The sequence below is a fragment of the Crotalus tigris genome, unplaced genomic scaffold (genome assembly GCF_016545835.1).
Source record: "Crotalus tigris isolate CLP2741 ecotype Arizona unplaced genomic scaffold, ASM1654583v1 scf7180000019004.2909048, whole genome shotgun sequence".
Taxonomy (NCBI): domain Eukaryota; kingdom Metazoa; phylum Chordata; class Lepidosauria; order Squamata; family Viperidae; genus Crotalus; species Crotalus tigris.
Window position 1 is genome coordinate 209,180 of NW_024097319.1, and position 17,504 is coordinate 226,683.

Here is a 17,504-nt window from a genome sequence, read left to right on the forward strand (position 1 = left end):
ACATAAAAGATATTTTTAAAGAATGAAAATGCAAATAAACACAGAACAAGACATCCTTGCTTTCTTCCTAAAACCCCGTTATGACTACGGGACCTAGCTGATCAATAAGGTCCCCAAAGTCAGTCCATCTCCCTGCTATTTTCTTACTGCAGCCAATCAGGTATATTAAATAAGAGAAAATTAATGGAATGTATCTGGCTGTTGCAATGTCCATAATATATTGATGAATTAACTAAATTCATGAAAAAAATGGATAGTGATTATTACTATTGAAGGGATTTTATTGTGCTTATGATTTTAGTATGTTTAAGTTTGACATTAGCATTTATTTTATATATAGTAACCATTTTATATTGATACTTAGAGTGTTACCATGTAATCGTTGTTTTGTTATTTTGTAATCATTATTTTGTAGTTAATTGCTTGATCAGATGCTTTATAAATATATATTGGAAAAGTAAGGGCTTCATGCTTTAGGCATAGGTTATTACTATATGAAAAGAGCATAGTAAGGGGAGAGGGAAAGGAGTTACGGATGGAGCCTGGGTTGCTGTGTATGAGTCATCACCTAGGAATTATTTTTGGGTGCCATCTTATGCCTAGTATCAAGACCTGATCTCTTTGTTCTGAAAAGGTATAAAAGGTGGAAGACATCTTTTCTGGTTGTTGCCTTCATCTCTCTACCAGCCACGAAGAGAGATGGGGTCACCCAACTCTATTTTGATCAAAATAAAAGTTGTTTGCTTGCTGAAACCTCGGCTCAGGAGTTTCTTTGGCTCTTTTAAATTCCTGAGTAATGCTGGGGCAATTGTGAGGCTAAGTGGAAAACCTTACACTATCAAAAACAATTCCATTATCAGGAAGAATAAAATAATTCCAAACATTAAAACCAGGGCTTTTTTTCTCATAGAACGCCCAGAACAGAGTTCTGGCACCTTTTTTGGATGGAATCTTGTAGGGTAGGCAAGGCGGGTTGTATGACGTGTGTGAGTTCAGGCACCTTTTTTTTTTTTTTTAAGAAAAAAAGCACTGATTAAAACTGTACTAAATACATTGTAATTGAAATGATATTCATATGAGCTTTCTATTCCTACCAGATTCCAACATATCTATTATTTTTCACATAATAGATAAAAATTTTAATCCAAAGGAGGTATGTGGGACAATTTATTATTAATGCAGATCTCCAACATATAGCCACTTAGATTCTTAGGAGGCATTTAGTTAACCACAAGAATGTAGTAGACATTTGACAACATTTCCAGTGGTATCCTAATAGAGAGGATAAGAATTGTACTTAATTATAAAGCATATCAGCAGCTGCATCAACTGGGAAAAAGTGCCAAGTGACATATAACACGGTTCTATTCTAGCTCTGAACACTTCAGCATATTCATGAATGACTGGATCAAGGGTTACAAAGTATGAATATCAACTTTGCAGATGACATGAGAGAACAGTATGAATATGTGAGGAATAGCTTGACAAGCTGGAATAATAGAAATAAATTAAATTAACAAGATGAAATTCAACAAGGACACATAAAAAATCCTGGATTTCAAAAACAAAAACATGGGATTGGATGAGAAATATTGAGCATAAACTGGAGCAAATCTAGAGAAGAGCAGGGAAGATGATCAAGACCTGAAAAAAACCTTATGAATAATACTGGAGGCATTGAGAATGTTTAGCCCAGAGAATTGAGACTATGGATATACATGTAACTTGGATCCAAGCATCTAAAAAGCTGTCATGTAGAAAAAATGATAGATTTTTCACAGTTGCTCCAGAACACAGAACAAGAAAATTAAATTGTTTAAATTACAGGGAGCTATAGTTTGGTTGGACATCAAGGGGGGAAAAAATTCTAAACATGGAACAAACTGGATTCTCCTTGGCTGAAGGTCTTTAAAGACAGATTGGCTGACTAAATCTGTATTAATAGATACTTCTATTGGGCAAAAATTAGACTAGATGATTTTTAAGTATATTCAAACCCTTGCATTTTATGATAATAAAATAATAAACAGAGCTCCCAAAGGCCCTAATATAACATCTTAAGTGTTCTGAATTAATAAGAACATTATCACAACCAAAACGTTATGAGATATTCTTGTATTATCAAAAACCATCTTTCTTTCCAACCCATCCAGAAAGTTCTTTCTGGCCTCAGAATGTCAGAACGATGGAATGGGAAGAATCTTTGGGTTGAAAAATTAATGGATCTTCTGAAATCAAAAGCTCCTGAATCTCTAAAATGTCCCCAAACTGACTGCACCCTATACCTACTTTGGTAAAACCTTCTCTTTCGCTACTTCCTCACTTCTGCTCCCAACCTGAACCCAGGAAAGTCTTGAGTTTCCAAAGGCTGTGATATCAAAATCTTCTGATCAGGTAGGCTTAATCTGACCAAAAGGACAGTAAAAAGAGATGTATTACTATTTTAGTGCTATAAGACAGCAAAAAAAAAAAAAACCATGGTAGAAGACAGAACAATCTGTTTAAATTGTATATTTATCCATAAATGAATAACACACTGTCTATCAAATCTACTCTAGCAATGTTTCTTGGGTTTTTTATATCTATTTATTCTCTAGGCAGATACCTGAAAATGGATGAGGAAAATAAGAAACTGAGAAGTAAAACAATTAAAGGAACATGTCTATAGGGCACATACTGTATTATGAGGAATGTGTTGAAATAGATCATGTTACCTTCTGTAAACTAGCTTGTTACCACTTCCCTTTTCACTGTTGTGATTTTAAAAAATCCCTTAGAAACATACAAAGAGGTCAAACAAGTTTTTTTATTGTTGCTTTCAGAAAGAAGGCTAGAGAAGCCAAACAACAAAACACTGCAGTTACATTTCAGATAACTATACTAAACTCATCCACATTAACAGGTAGTGAAATTTACTGGAGGATTCAGGAGTCTTTGAAGAAAATTTCTTGTAATGTGTTTTTTTCTGCAGGAGAAGACAACTCTGAAATAGCTTGTTCTGCTGTTTAAAGTGTAAGTAATGAACTAAAGGACCATAAATTATTTTTTCTAGAAATTTTACCTTCTGCTATTATTTATAAAAATGTTAATTAGGTGTGCATGTTTTTTCATGTTTAATTTTAAAGTGGCTTTGAAAGACAGTGAAATTAAAATATTTTAAGGTGATGTGCAGTGTGATTTTATGAACGTTGTATTCAGTGGTGGGATTCAGATATGTGAACAATCGTTTCTCTGTGTGGATGACGCTTCCAGAAATCCATTCTGGGCCTGGGCAACAAAAAATTAGCTACTGGTGCTGCCGAACTGGTGCAAATTGGCTGAATCCCACCACTGGTTGTATTCTCTGTTGCTTGTATAAAACATACACACATGATATGTTGTCCAAGGGTCAGCCTGACATGTTTTGTGTCAAACAAGCTTGCCAAATCCTTAAGTTTATGGAAGTGCAAGAAATCTTTAGAAGGTAAACGAACCATCTAGGTTTTATGCAATAGAAGTTACTGTTTATGGGATTGTAAACTATTGGTTTACATTCAGTAAACTGAAACAATCCAAGCAGGGTGAATAATCTATGTACTATAGATACAGTAATATGAAATTACAGCAGCACTCCAGCAATCAAAGACTGGACTGGGAATCCCAAAATTTATTTTGTGTGCCAGGAATCTTACTGAAAAATTTCACAAAAATGATGATCAAAAATGATTGCATGATTTCACACCATTGTAATGAGTATTGAGTGCAGTGATATTTAACATAGTTAAAAATAAATAAAAATAAAAGCCCACTTATTTCCCCCAAAAAATTATTAAACTAAAAAGAACAACTTTGTGTGTTCCTTTGTCCCATCTACTTTTCATCATTGATGGAAGCCCATTCTCCTCAAGAAGTATTTAATACGGCCCTGTGGTCAGAAACTGCCTATTCACTGATAGATATTTATAAATATTCCTTAGAAATATTTGTGAATGAGAACCTTAGGAAAATATTGCATTGGGGTAGTTTATTACCAAGAACTCTCAAAGATTGGTGGAGATGGCAAAATTAACTGCTTTAACTAGGAATAAAAAAAAAACTGCTGGGAAACCACTTTAGCTCAAAAGAGAAAAAATAAAACTTTGATTTTGAGTTTTGACGATTAAGTAGGCCATGGTTGTAGAAGTGGCTAGTATTAGTTATTTTAGATAAATAAAAAATTAACATTATAACTATATTTACCAAAAAAAGTTGAAAGTCATTGCTTTTTGTTTTCTGCTTTTCTTTATTTTTCCTCATTTTACGTACATTTCTCCTTTCCTTCACCTCCTTTCCTCTTCCCCTATTTTTTCATTGTCTTTATTTATATTTGCTTTTATATTAAGAAAAAACTTTTAGTAACAAATATTTTTTAAAAAACGGTTCCCCAAGAAATGTGAAAATTTGTGATTTTTTCCCCAACTTTTTATGTCTGATTTATTTAGTTGTTCAATTTCCATGGGTGCCCTTCTCAGAAAATGACCCTTATAATAATAATTTCCATAAAATCCCCTTGATTTCTGGAGAGTAATTTCACAGTAGACAATAACAAATTGTATATTAATTTTTCAATATATTTACTAGATTTATATTCTACTTCAATTGATGCCACCTTTAAATGGTTTACATACTCTATTTTCAAAAATAAAATTAAAATTATATAAACATTAATTATTTAACATTCTACTACAGCTCACATTTTCATTACAGATATTAGTAAAATAAATTCATTTCAAAAAACCTTCAAATTATAAGAAGTCATGGTTAACCACATCTCTGTATCCCCAGAGTCTTCAGGAAAAGCCAGTTTTAATGGCCTTTCTAATTCCAGCTGCGTAGGAGTCCAAAAGATTTACAAAGGAAGTTACAGAATGCTGTTCCAAGGAAGGAGGACCTTGATTAAAAATGTCTACCTGATCTGGACAAGCAGAAACAATTGGAAGAATGTAGTCCTGAAAACATCCAAGACCTCAACCATTTTTTCTCAAATTTGCATAGTTTTTATTATCCTTTTTCAAATAGTCATAAAAATGTACAATCACCAAAATAAAGAACAAAAACACACAAACATATAAATAAAAACAATCTGTAATTACAAGTATATGAAGTTCATCTGATTTTTTTTAAGTCTTTAAAAGGGAAAATTGAATCTGGAACAGCTTTAGAAGTGGCAATGAGTACTCAAAGCAAACTGGTTCCCAATGCAACTCTTGAAGTAGGGATGTTACATCAGAATTCATGAAATCTAATCACTATTCTGGAGCAGCTCCAGTTTCAGAAAGGATTTCAAGTGCAACCCATGTAGAGTGCATTGCAATAGTCCAAGTGAGAGGCAACCAAGGCATGTGTGAATGAAGGGAAAGTCTACCACTCCATAATTATTCCTACAGATGAAATTTTACAAGGGTGTATTTGCTACAGCTGCCAGCTGAAATTCACTTAAGAACCCCAAGTTATTTTTTGACATATATTTTTTATTAAATAAATTTAAGAGTATAAAAGCAATACAAATTTTGAAAAAAATATAAAGTTTAAAAGTAAATAAAGAAATAGAGAAGAAAGAAAATAAAAAGTTATGAAGAAGCTGCTTCTGATTTTCTTAACAGTAGCTAAGTACATTTATACTTTACCCTCTCTCTCTAAGGTTACAACATAATTTCCTTCTTTATATAGTTTATACTTTCTAGTCATCAAACCCATAAATCATAAATTCATTTTTTTTCTTTTATCAGCAAAAAATCCATAAGAGGCTTCCAGTCACTAATAAATGTGATTATTGTCCTTTCTCTAATCACACAAGTCAATTTTGCCTTCTTTGCTAATTCTTTCATCTTCATTAGTTTTTCCTCCATTGTGGATATTTCAGAACCTTTCCATTTTTGTGCATATAATATCTTGCAGCAGTTATAAGCCAGTTTGTCACAGAAGGAATCATGTTTCATCTTATCCAGAATTAAAGATATGATAGCAACTCTTGTAAAGAGTTCTTCGTGAAAAATTATTAAGCATTATCCAACATTTTGAAAATAAATGATAAAATCTAGTTTTAAAATAATTGATGTTGATTATGCAATTGAAAACATTGCTCTTATTTCTATCCTATGACTATAGATTTATGCTCCATGATCTAGAATGGAAAATATGGACAGTGGATCTTCTCTGGACATGGATAAAGTAATTAACATAAATGAACAGTGCCATATATTTAAGGAGACTGAGCTTTGGAAAGAAAATGTGGATTTATTAGAAAAGAGTGACTTGGGAAATACTATGTCCTCTTCCCATGAAATGTCAGCCACAATCAACACAGGGATAAAATTGGGCCCTGATAGCCTTACCAGGAGGCGGGACTTGACTGGTAAGTTGCATCTGCTGAATGTGGAGCACGATAGTGCTGACAATCCCCCATATCTATTTGATAGGCATGCTCCAAGTAGGATTTCTACTTCTCCAACCTTGAGGAGGCTAAGAAAGAACACATCATCAGTATCTCAAATATCTCCACTCCAGGACAGTGCTGAGAACATAGAAACAGACAAACAGATGCCACAAGTTGACATTTTTCTTTCTATGCATCCAGAACTTCCTTCACACCCTCAGCACTGTTCTCTCCCATCATCCTCTGGCATTTACTCAAATACATTGATCCAAATACAACACTCTACATCAGTTAACCCCACAGCGAATCTACTGGATCATAAACATGATTTCAGTGATACTCAAACAGTGCAAAACAGTAGTGAGAACAACTCTTCTCCAGAATATGAAGGAAAGGATTCTCAGCAATATAGCCAGGTAAGTAATGCAAAAACATAATAATAATCATTTTTTCTTTTCTAAATTGGCATACTTTAGAATTGTTCAGCTGAGAGTCTCATATAATAAATCATTATTACTCCTAGATTTAAAAGGTATTTAGTATTGTTTGACAGCCTATTTCAGCCTGTCTCAACCTGAAATCCCACAAATATGCTGAAACATGTTTTCCATCTCAACCAGTTAGCATGTTTTTTTTTATAACTGAACACTTTTATACACTTCTGAAGAGCACCAATTTGGACATCCTTATCTAGTCATTTCCCAATTAAGCTTGCATAGCTTAAATTAATTACTAAGCCTCGAATCATTCGGCTGAAAATCAAATAATTTATTTTACATGATTGAAACAGTTAAGTTGGTGCTAATATTCAACCTTCATCATCAACCATCATAGCCAATGTCAAGGAATGCTGGGAGATAGGCAGTAGAGTCCAGAGGACCATTCAGACTCCAGTCACATGTTAAGCAGTAGAGGGCTATTAGAACTGTCCAAAATTACTTTTTAAATAAAAAACTGTTTGCATAAATGGATTGTAAAGAATCTAGGAATTTAGAGTGCCATATTCATTTTCTGGCATGATTGTTCAGAGCAGGAAACACAAATCCAATCAAGCATTTATCATGCAGTATGGTTTATTAAATGACCTGAATTCCAAAGGTTTCAATGCCGCCTAAATCTGTGTGAGAAAAATTATAGGGGAGTTTTGATTCCATCATGAAATAGTCTGAACAGACTGAACAGTCCTATGATTATGGAAAAAATGTTTTGCAATATCATTATCAGTTTCCTCAGCCTTGCTACTTCTCAATCAAAGATGAGAAGAGAAATTATTATGCTATTCACAGTGTTGGTGTACTCTATCATGCAACCTGTGGCCCTTAAATATGCCCCTGTGGATGGTAGGCTTAACACCCACCACACTTGCTATATATATAAAAGAATAGACAAAAATTTTCTCTAGTTGTGAATATGCTGTCACATTGGCAAAAAAGCATTTACTCTATTTACTAGTGCCCCTAAGCTAACCAAATGCCAGCTTATAGATTGTACTCTTAATTGGAGTATATTGTTGCTTGAACATAACATAAAAAAGATGGTCACCCATCGTGCTTGTGGGCCTCTTGAATCCAACTAGCTGGTTATGGAATGCTGGACTAAATATCTTCCTGGCCTGATTTGTAGGCCTTAGGTGAATATGGTCCACATTCAATTTGATCCATTCTGAAATTCCATTTTTCATGTGAAATGCAGCCATTAGCTATAAGAACTAACACTCAATGCCTTATTTTCTCAGGCCTTGGATTTACATAAATCTAGTAGGTATGTATATATTTAATCTTGCTATTTTAAAATCAACATAATATTCCCATTTTATTTCATGTTAAGAAGTAAGAGTGACATATTCACTGCATCTAACAAAATAATTTCTGTTTAAATATAGATGGCCATGTTTTAAATGTTCCACCACTGAGTTGTTTAAACTTGCTCTTTTAACAATAGGTATTTCATGTTTGCATATTAGTTCAGACATGCCCAGCTATATTTATCTTTTCATTTTGTATTGTTAGAAGTAGCTGCACAACTGCTTGAAATTGTTAACAGAGTTGAAACAACCCAATGCAAAAAAAGACTACTGTAATATATCTTTCTCCAAGTTTTTTTTTAATCCTTCAATTACCAAATTGAAAATATATCTACAGTTCAGACTACCTTTTCCTAACCTAATGCCTTTTGGATGTATTGGACTTCAGGTCCCTTAATCCCTAAACAGATGGTCAATATTGAGGAAGATTATTATAGCGATTCTGCACAAGACATTACACAAAGTCCATGTTGCTACAGATTCATCAAACATAGATTGATTCCTAAAATGTAAAATAATGTTAATGAATATTAAGCCATCAAAAATTAATCATCCATATTCCCTTTATTTTACCTATTAATGATAGAAGAACAAATAGATTTTTCAAAATAGATCAACAATTCTTCAATTATTTGATGTTTGCAAGTATAACTGTCTTGAAAAATAAAATTACCAATTCTACTTATATTGGTAGAATCTATTCCTTGCTTTCAGAACACCATAATCCCTTCTCCCCTGCCTCTTTTATTATCTGTAGATAATATTGTTCAATTTTATAATTTTTTTTGTATAAAAACATTACAACCAGGATCATCTTATTAGGAAGGATGAAGTTGTTGTCACAAGGAGCAGATTGCATATGGTAGCAAACTGTTCAGGTTTTCTTTTTCACTTGTGATTGTTCTATTCTATTCTAAATATGTGATGGATCTTTCATCCTTAAGAGAGCATATAACTTGGCTTGTTTGAATAAAACCAACCTTGAATTTGAGCAGGAAAGAAGTTTTCATTGGCTGATCTGATTTGGGTGATTAATTCTTTGGCCTGATCTTGCAGAACAGAGTTAGGCAGAATCATGCTCTCTGGAATCAAATGACACGATAACTTTTTCAGATTTTGTGAGAAATTAATTATATGCAAACTATAGTGACTATACTAATCTTGTTGCACTAGATTTATCAAACTCTTTGATTGACTCAATGATTTCTGGTAAAACCTAGAAGGAAAAACTATAATAAAACATGTTATGCAGACTCCCTATTTTGAGTTTATCATAACCTGTTTGAAATTTTAAAATACCATTATATAACAGAGATTGTAATAGCTCCATATAGCTAAAGTGAAATACAATGCATTTTTGTTTTTATGAACAGTATTGACAATAAGACAATTTATTGAGTTCTAAAATTATTTTTATTAAATAGTTCCTTCGGTCATTATTCATACCCTTATTCTTGCAATAGTAAAATAAAGTTCAAATTTTCAGAAACAGCACAAAATCTAAAAGGAGTAGGATACATGTAAGTAAATGTTTGCATTTGAGTATTGAATAAATCTGTCAGCACTGCATCCAAGCTGATTCATTAATTAGCCATATGGCTCTTTCAGGCTCTTTCATATATATCACAAGACAATCAGAAAATAGAAAACCACACTGACATGGTTCATTGTCATAAGCAATTGTTTCTTAGCTTGCAAGGAGACTCCACAACAGTAGGAACAAAACTGTTACCGAGAAGCTGCTATTTAAACATGCAAAATGCATGCATTATATATCTGTATTAATGGTACTTGTATTTACTCAGTAAAAAAAGATTATATTTGTGTTGGTAAATTATGAGATGAAAATCCATGCAAGTCAGCCTTACAATGAATCTAGATGCATTAGGACTGAGATGACATGACTGCTATATGATAGCAAAGCTAAATTGTTTGACCAACGTTATTTTCTCTGCAAAGGTTCCTCTAGGTCAGCCACCCCACAATGTTGATTGGGTAAATGACTATATATTATTGTACAAGGTTGCTTGTTTGCTTCAAACTATGAATGTTGGGACTCTTGGGTAAAAATGAAGTTGAGGGGTGCATTTTCTCCCTTCTTTAATAACAACTTTCTTGGAATTAATTAACCACCCTGTTTTTGTTTTCCTTGTAAACTATTCAGGTCAGCTGTCCGCAGGCATAGCTCAGTGGTGGTGAGTTTGCCTGGATTTGAGATGTTCCCTGGAGACTTGTTGATATCAGACAGTGCAGCACAATTCCTATACCAATCAACATCACTGCAAAACTCAGGTCAGGGAGGAAAAACTGTGAATTGAGTTTTTAACTAAAAATAACTTCTGTGGTTTTTATACTGTTAAATGTAGCATTGTACCATTGGCTATGAAAACCAGTCCCAATCAAAATGCTCTGTGCCCCAGATCTTGGTGGGAAAGAACATAATAAACTCTAAATGTGGATAACAAACCATGATTTCATGTTCATATATAAATATTATGCCCAGACAACCCTTCCAAAAAAACCCCAACATAATAGTTCAATCAGAAGACCTGGTTTGTTCAGCGTGCTAGGACACTGGCTTTGTTTCCAAAAAGATCCTGAATCACACAAAAAAAAAAATAGTTTAATACATTAGACCACAGGTGTCAAACTCGCCACGTTACGTGATGTGTCGCAACTCTTTTTCCATTGCCGGTAATGGGGTGGGCACAGCTTCGGTATGATGAAACTGGCCCATGGACAGCAGTTTGACACCCCTGCATTAGACAAATCAAGCTTAGTTCTTGCAACAAACTGAAGTATGAATGGAGTTAGGTTACCCCTGGAAAACTTAAATCCAGTCAGCTATGTAGTTAAGAAGGTAAAAACAATCCCTAGTTTGTTTTATTAAAGTGCTCTTTGCAGTTAGATTCATTATGTGAATACTATCACTCAGTGAAAAGTAAGACAATTGCAAATGATTTTAAACATGAAAAATAGGGACAATAAAATCAACACGAAAGAAAAGAAGAGTAGAGGTGGCATAATAACAAACCATGTGGAAACAAAAGAAAACAATCCAAGTTAAAAGGAAATTTCATTCATCCTTACTAAAGGCCTGGATGAAGAGCCAGGCTTTCAAGCCCCTTTGAAACACCAGCAGGGTGGGATCTCGGGAGAATTCATTCCAGAGGGCAAGCTCTGCAACAGAGAAAGGTGCTTCTGGGTACTATTAGATGGCATTGCCTAATTGAAGGAACTCAGAGCACACCAACCTGCCAGATCGGATTGACTGGGCAAATACTCTAAAACAGGCTTTTCAACCGGTGGTACGCGTACCACTTGTGGTACATTAATGAGTGGCAGGGGGTACGCAGCCCTGCCTAGCCAAGTGTAGTGGGGGAGGGAAAGAGCCAGCACAGGCAAGGACTTGCTGTGAGAGAGTCCTCTAGAGCTGCAAAGGCCCCAGGCTCACTTCTGGCTCACCCTCCCCCATGAGAAAGGAGGGGGGTGGAGACAGGAGAGCCTATAAAAGGAGGCAGTTTGGACAGGAGAGGCAGAGAGAAAAAAAGCAGCAGCTTTGGGAGGAGGCAGAATCAGCTGCACCAAAGGGGAAGAAGGAGGGGGAGGGTGGGGGGAGAGGAGATCAAGCAGGCTGGCCATGAATCGATCTATAACTGCTGTGACAGCCATCTGTGCTGGCAGCAGCAAACAGGCAAGAAATGCAGCGGGGGAGGGATCGCCCTCCAAGAGGAATGAAAAAAGGCAGCAATGGCTAGAGGTGAGGCACGGAGGAGGGAAGGAGATGGAGAGTAGAAGGATTCTTATGTGCTTTTGTGACTTTGAAGTTCTGGGATTTGTGCAATGAGGGCTTTGTGTTCTTAAGGAGTGTTTGGCAATTTTTATTTGGCTGATGGCTGATGTCTCATGTTAGCTTCTATTGCTCTGCTGTTGTTAGCTGTTATAAATATGAATCAGTTGTCAAGCATCCAAATATAAATCACATGAACCTGGGCATGCTGCAATGGTCATAAGTATGAAAAATGGCCATAAGTCATTTCAGTGCAATTGCAACTTTGAACAGTTTTTTTTTTTTTTTTGGTCATCAAGTTTTTGACACCTTGCTAGGTGGTACTCGAATATTGCCATATCCTAAAAGTGGTACAATCAGTAAAAAGGTTGAAAAGCCCTGCTCTAAGACAGCCAGTCCTTCAATTAATTGGGCCTTATGCAATGAAAGTCTTTGTAGGTACTGTAATAGCCAGTATCTTGAATTGCACCAGAAGCAAATAGGCAACCAGTGCAGCTTGCAAAGCAGAGGTGTTACATGGCTATACTGCAGCAGGCCCATCAGTGCTCATGTTGCTGCATTCTGGACCAAATGAAGCTTCCATATGATCTTCAAGAGCAGCCACATATTGCCGGCAGGCAAAACTTGCACACCAGATGAAGCTGTGCAAAGGCTTTCCTGACCACAGTTCTTATCTGCTCATCAAGATGGAACTATGAGTCCAGGAACATCTCCAAATTACACACCACCCTTGAATGAAAAAGTGCCATCTCATCGAATGTTAAAGTTGGAACATCCCCAGAACTGGATGGTCTAAACCAGGGCTTTTCAACCAGTGGTACATTGGCACCTGGCAGGTGGTACGCGACCATTTTGGAAAATTGGTAGTGGGGGAGGGGAATGAGCTGAACCGGTGGCAGCACTGCACAAGCCTGAGCAAGAGATGGCTGGAGCTGCAGGGCTGTCGGGTCAGCGGAAGCACCAGAATCAGTGCTGCTTTCCAGCTGATCAGCGCTTCTTTGGGGCTGTTAGGGCTCAGTGGAAACGCCAGGATCAGCGCCAGGCTCCAGCTGGAGCTTGGCGCTGATCCTGGTGCTTCTGCTGAGCCCTGAAGAAGCACCAATCAGCTGGAAAGCAGCACTTCTGCTGAGCCCAGAAGACACGCTTATCAACTGGAACGTTGCAGCATCTCCAGGGTCTTGTGATTTACATTCCGATGCTTGGCAACTGATTCATATTTATGATGGTCACAGTGATCCAGGGTCATGTAAAGTGACCAAAACCTGCTGTAACCACCCAGCAGACGGGGGGAATAAAAACCAAACACCCCCCCACCCCACCCCCGCTGCCAATTCTCAACAGAAATGCTCACAACAATGAAAACCTCAGGCAGGAGAAAGAGCGCCACCAGGTGGGTGGGCAGGTGTCTTGCTCGGCTGTGGCTTGGGGAGCACTTTTTCAGTGCCATTATAACTTTGAACAGTCACTAAGCGAACTGTTGTATGTCAAGGACTACCTGTACTTTATCACTTTCTTCCTTTTTGGGGGGGTCATCAAGTTTTTGACACCTTGCTAGGCGACTGGTACTCGGATGTTGCCATATCCTAAAAGTGGTACAATGGGTGAAAAGGTTGAAAAGCCCTGGTCTAAATAACCACAGCCATTTGGTCATGATAGAATTGAGTCAGAAACGGTTTCTCTTGATCCAAACCTGTCAAGGCATTGAGACAGAATTTGACAATCTCTCTGGGCTGGGCTAGAATTGAAAGATATATTGATGATGCCAAACCACAAACTGATGAATGACCTTACCCAGCAATTTCAATTAGATGTTGAAAAGGGGAGAATAGAGAGTACTGTCCTGCAGCACTTCGCATGTGAGTGCCTAGGAAGCGATCTTTCTCCCTCAACAAACACTGTTGCCAGTTTTATTTCCTTTTCCTAATCTTTTTCCTTCTTTTCCTGACTTTTCCTGAGCACTGTTGGTTGGCTGATTAGTGGAGAAGAGCCTGGTGATACAAGATCCCTCTACCAGGATTTCCCTGGTGTAACATCTCTTAGGATACCAGACATGATTCCCGGAGAAATGGAGCTGGGGGAAATTACTCAGTATTTTCAAAATGGCAACTTTTGACCAAGTTAGCATTAGATAAATGATAGATAGATAGATAGATAGATAGATAGATAGATAGATAGATAGATAGATAGATAGATAGATAGATAACCTTTATTGTCATTTTTTACTGTGAGCCTAATGGCACAATTAAAAATGAAATTTAGTTGCTTGCTCTCAAAGTGTACACATACATAACACACATTTAAATATACTATATACAACATATGTATAGACCTACCCCCTTACATATGTGACATATAAATATTCATCACTGTCCATCTTGAATACATAACAGAAGGAGGAAGCTTTAGAGTTCACAAGGTTAATACTGTATGGGACAAAACTGTGACTAAATCTGGATGTTTGGTTTGGATACCACGAAGCCTCCTCCCAGAAGGTAACAAAGAAAATAAGTCATGAAGAGGATGTGTAGTGTCCCAGACAATCTTGTGGACCCTGGTGAAGCAATGCTTATATGCTATGTCCTGGATGGAAGGGAGGGAATTGCCAATAATCTTTTCAGCCATCCTCACCACTCTCTGCACCGCCTTCCTGTCTGAAGCAGTGATGCTTCCAAACCAGACTGTGATGCTGTATGACAGGATGCTCTCAATCGTCCCTCTGTAGAAAGTGGTAAGGACAGGGGAAGGAAGATGTGCTTTTCTCATGCGATGCAGAAAATGCAGGCATTGCTGTACCCGCTTCACCAGTGTCTTGCTGTTGAGCGACCAAGCCAGCCTACTTGTTAACTGCACATCCATTATTGTGTGCTGCCAGGACCTTATAAGTTAATTTGAGTGGGTTAGCTCTCTAGAATAGTGTCCTCCCCAGAGGTTCAAATTTCTCTGACTCTGCTGTCCTTTAAATTGGCCTTGAAGACCTGGTCTTTTCTCCAGGCCCTGGATCATCTGAGTTAACTCTGTTGTGTAAATAGGATCACACAATCATATTTTCTACAATATATATTTTTGTTTCTTTAGCAATGCTCTTCTTTTTTTCCCATGCAATAGAATCCAAAAGGACATGGTGGCCATTTGCTAAAAAAGGAATTGTGAGTAGTTCGCAAAATTTGCAGATTTTCCCTTTCACTGTCATTTGATACTTTATACACTGAAAACCTGATGAAATTCTGAGGTTATGACTTCTCTGCCACAATATCTGCCCTCTGGAATACTATTCCCTGAGAAGTTCATGTTTTCCTGACCCCACTGACTTTTTAATGGGCCTTGAAGACCTGATGTTTTCCCTAGACCCTGGATTAAGTGGGATGTGTGCTCTTGTGTGAAATTATATTAATTTGGCAGGCATGTTTGGTCACTTGGTGATGGAGGTGGTTGATGTTGGAGTGGGGGGGGGTAGATGGGTGGGTGTAGTAAGTGAGAGAGGTGGAAAGAAGGGAGGGAGGCACACACCTAGTGTTCATCAATAGGGCTTGCATTCTAGATTCAGATCAAGAGTTAGTCACCATAATATTTATAACATATTATAAAATAGCAAGGAAGGGTAGCTGTTTATCATCATAGCAGCCTGTATTTTGCACTGATATTCAACTCATACCGTATTTCTGTAAGCTATATAAAAATAAAAACCATGCTAACGCAAGCCTTAAGTGGAAGAGAGAAAGGGATATCCTCATAATTTAAGGAGGATGAATAAACTGTCATTTAATTCATCTGCATTCAATACATTCTGAAAATATTCATTTATAATAAAACATGCAAAATATTCTCCTATTTATTTTCCTTTGCCAATATTGACTAATCTAGTAGATCAATCTACTTTATTTTTTGGTCTATATACCATATTCTTGAAGTTTGATCTTATTTTTCTAAGGGGGGGTATTGAAAAATGATTTGTAACCTTCCCTCTTCCCTCCAGTTTAAATATATGGTTTTAGCTTTTTCAAATTAACATGTGAATTTTATCTTTAAATAGAATAAAGACAAACAAAAACAAACGGCTGAGCTGGAATATTGTCTCTCAACTCTAACCATTAAAATGTCCGAGTGTGGTGACTACAAATTATACAATGTAAAGGTATAATATTTCTTATCATATAATTTTAGCTACATTTGTTTTAACTTTGTACTTCAATTTCTCTTAACTGATTATTTTCCTCAGTGCAATATATAAAATCCTATTATTAATACTATTTTATGTGAGTTTTAATCCTATAATAAAAGTTCAACATATGACCATTACCAATCATTCTGGGGTTAAAATAGCAAAGATCCCTTTGAGAATGAATATGTATAAAGAAGCATACTGTATATCCATATTCACAATTACAGGATAAAACATGGCATGAAATGTTGAAGATGTATCAACTGGAGTCAAAAGCCACTAGTGATCAGTTAGACACAAAGAAGAAAGAAGCTGTGTGGGAGCTATTCACAACAGAATGCAACTACTTTCTTGATCATCTGTTGGTTCTCAAAATGGTATGCTTAAGTTTTTCAGCTATTTTACTGCTTGCCTCTTACCCATTCACCTGATTGTGGTCTTATGTAACCATTTGCTCCACTGAGCTGAGATGTCAGCCACAGCAAGGATTGCTCAACAAGACTCTGGCAGTTTATACAAATCAATCTCAACTGGAATGAAATGAATTGGGAAAGGATATATCTAATCTAAGAGCAGATCCAGACTTTCTGCTTGGCCCATCAGCACTAAGGGCTGTTCTCCGCTATCTGAGTGCAGAAATGGATGACAATGTCCTCTTCTCATTACACACATCCCCTACCTGTGTTTTCCAGCGTCAACTCACAACTCTGGTTTTGTGATGGGACCTATCTAAAGCACTTCAGTAGAGATGTAGTCCAGTGGTCCATTCTAGTACGATAGCAGTCCATGTTCAATAAGATGTCATTCCTTGCATGCCCCCACTCTCCCACTACTGGTTGGTTCCCTTGCAGCCATTTCATCCTGGATTGCTAGGCTTGTGTGTTCTCTGCTGATGGATAGCCACTCTTTTTAAAATAATCTTGACATTAAAGTTAATAATACATTAAGTCAACGATTCATCTTAACCCCAGAAGCTTATGCTCCATTCAAGCTGCACAGTTCTGTAAAGCTATCCGTCCTTAAAAACCAAAAACAAAAAGTTTTAAGTTGCAATGGAGAGACATAGATATTTGGTTTCTATGAAGCTGAACTCAGTGCTTTCTTGCTAAACAGTTTCCATGGCACTACAGAAGAAACAGGAGTAAAAAAAATACTGTTTCTTGTTGCTCTGATTATCATAATATAAGAACATAAGAGTGGGGGAGAGGACAAATAACCTCTATTGGGGTTAAAGGAGCTAATGTGGGGAAAGAAGTGCAAACATTTGGGAAAATAAGGAGAATCATAGAAACTAGTAAGAAATGAACAACCCATGAAAGAAAAACATTGGCAGATTGGTCCACACTGGTCCTGGCTG

The 17,504-nt window shown here is 36.6% G+C and overlaps 1 protein-coding gene across 3 annotated transcripts in view; it reads left to right on the top strand.

Annotated features, from left to right (window-relative positions):
- The first annotated feature begins 2,830 nt into the window (after positions 1 to 2,830).
- PLEKHG7 (pleckstrin homology and RhoGEF domain containing G7) overlaps positions 2,831 to 17,504 on the top strand; it is a 31,586-nt gene continuing 16,912 nt past the window's right edge. For 2 of the 3 annotated variants that reach the window (XM_039358201.1, XM_039358203.1), the window contains exons 1-7: positions 2,838 to 3,012; positions 6,127 to 6,810; positions 8,130 to 8,155; positions 10,363 to 10,490; positions 15,094 to 15,134; positions 16,019 to 16,120; positions 16,375 to 16,524. In XM_039358201.1, coding sequence (XP_039214135.1) covers positions 6,148 to 6,810; positions 8,130 to 8,155; positions 10,363 to 10,490; positions 15,094 to 15,134; positions 16,019 to 16,120; positions 16,375 to 16,524 — 1,110 coding nt within the window. In that variant the 5' untranslated portion in view covers positions 2,838 to 3,012; positions 6,127 to 6,147. Of the gene's footprint in view, positions 3,013 to 6,126; positions 6,811 to 8,129; positions 8,156 to 10,362; positions 10,491 to 15,093; positions 15,135 to 16,018; positions 16,121 to 16,374; positions 16,525 to 17,504 lie in introns of all 3 variants that reach the window. The other variant, XM_039358202.1, reaches the window with a different exon arrangement.